At 55.6% G+C, this 347-nt stretch overlaps 1 protein-coding gene across 1 annotated transcript in view; it reads left to right on the plus strand.

Moving 5' to 3' along the window:
* The window catches only part of LOC119588702, a 103,718-nt gene that overhangs the window by 39,832 nt on the left and 63,539 nt on the right, over positions 1-347 (plus strand). The window contains 1 exon segment of the mRNA XM_037937340.1: positions 138-305. Within this exon segment, the coding sequence (XP_037793268.1) occupies positions 138-305 (168 nt within the window).

Below are 347 nucleotides of genomic sequence, written 5' to 3' on the forward strand. Positions count from 1 at the left end.
TACCACCTCAATATTCCTCACCGGCATACCATACCTACAACCATTCTTCCCAATCGTGCCAACGCTCCTCAATACCACATACCGACCTGATACCACTCCTCCCACCCTAAGCGATCTCTCTCTCCCTCCGCCCACAGCTGTCGTACGCGGACACCCACCCCATGTTCTCGGCAGTCAAGTACCCCAACTTCTTCCGGATGGTCCCTTCAGACAAGGAGTTCAACCACCCGCGCGTTCACCTGCTGCAGCGGTTCAACTGGACGCGCGTCGGCACCCTCTTCCAGAACGAACCGAGGCACGCGCTGGTGAGTTGGTCCTCTGGTTCTCTGGATTATCTATTTTATCTA

The sequence above is a fragment of the Penaeus monodon genome, chromosome 24, assembly GCF_015228065.2.
Source record: "Penaeus monodon isolate SGIC_2016 chromosome 24, NSTDA_Pmon_1, whole genome shotgun sequence".
NCBI classification, from domain to species: domain Eukaryota; kingdom Metazoa; phylum Arthropoda; class Malacostraca; order Decapoda; family Penaeidae; genus Penaeus; species Penaeus monodon.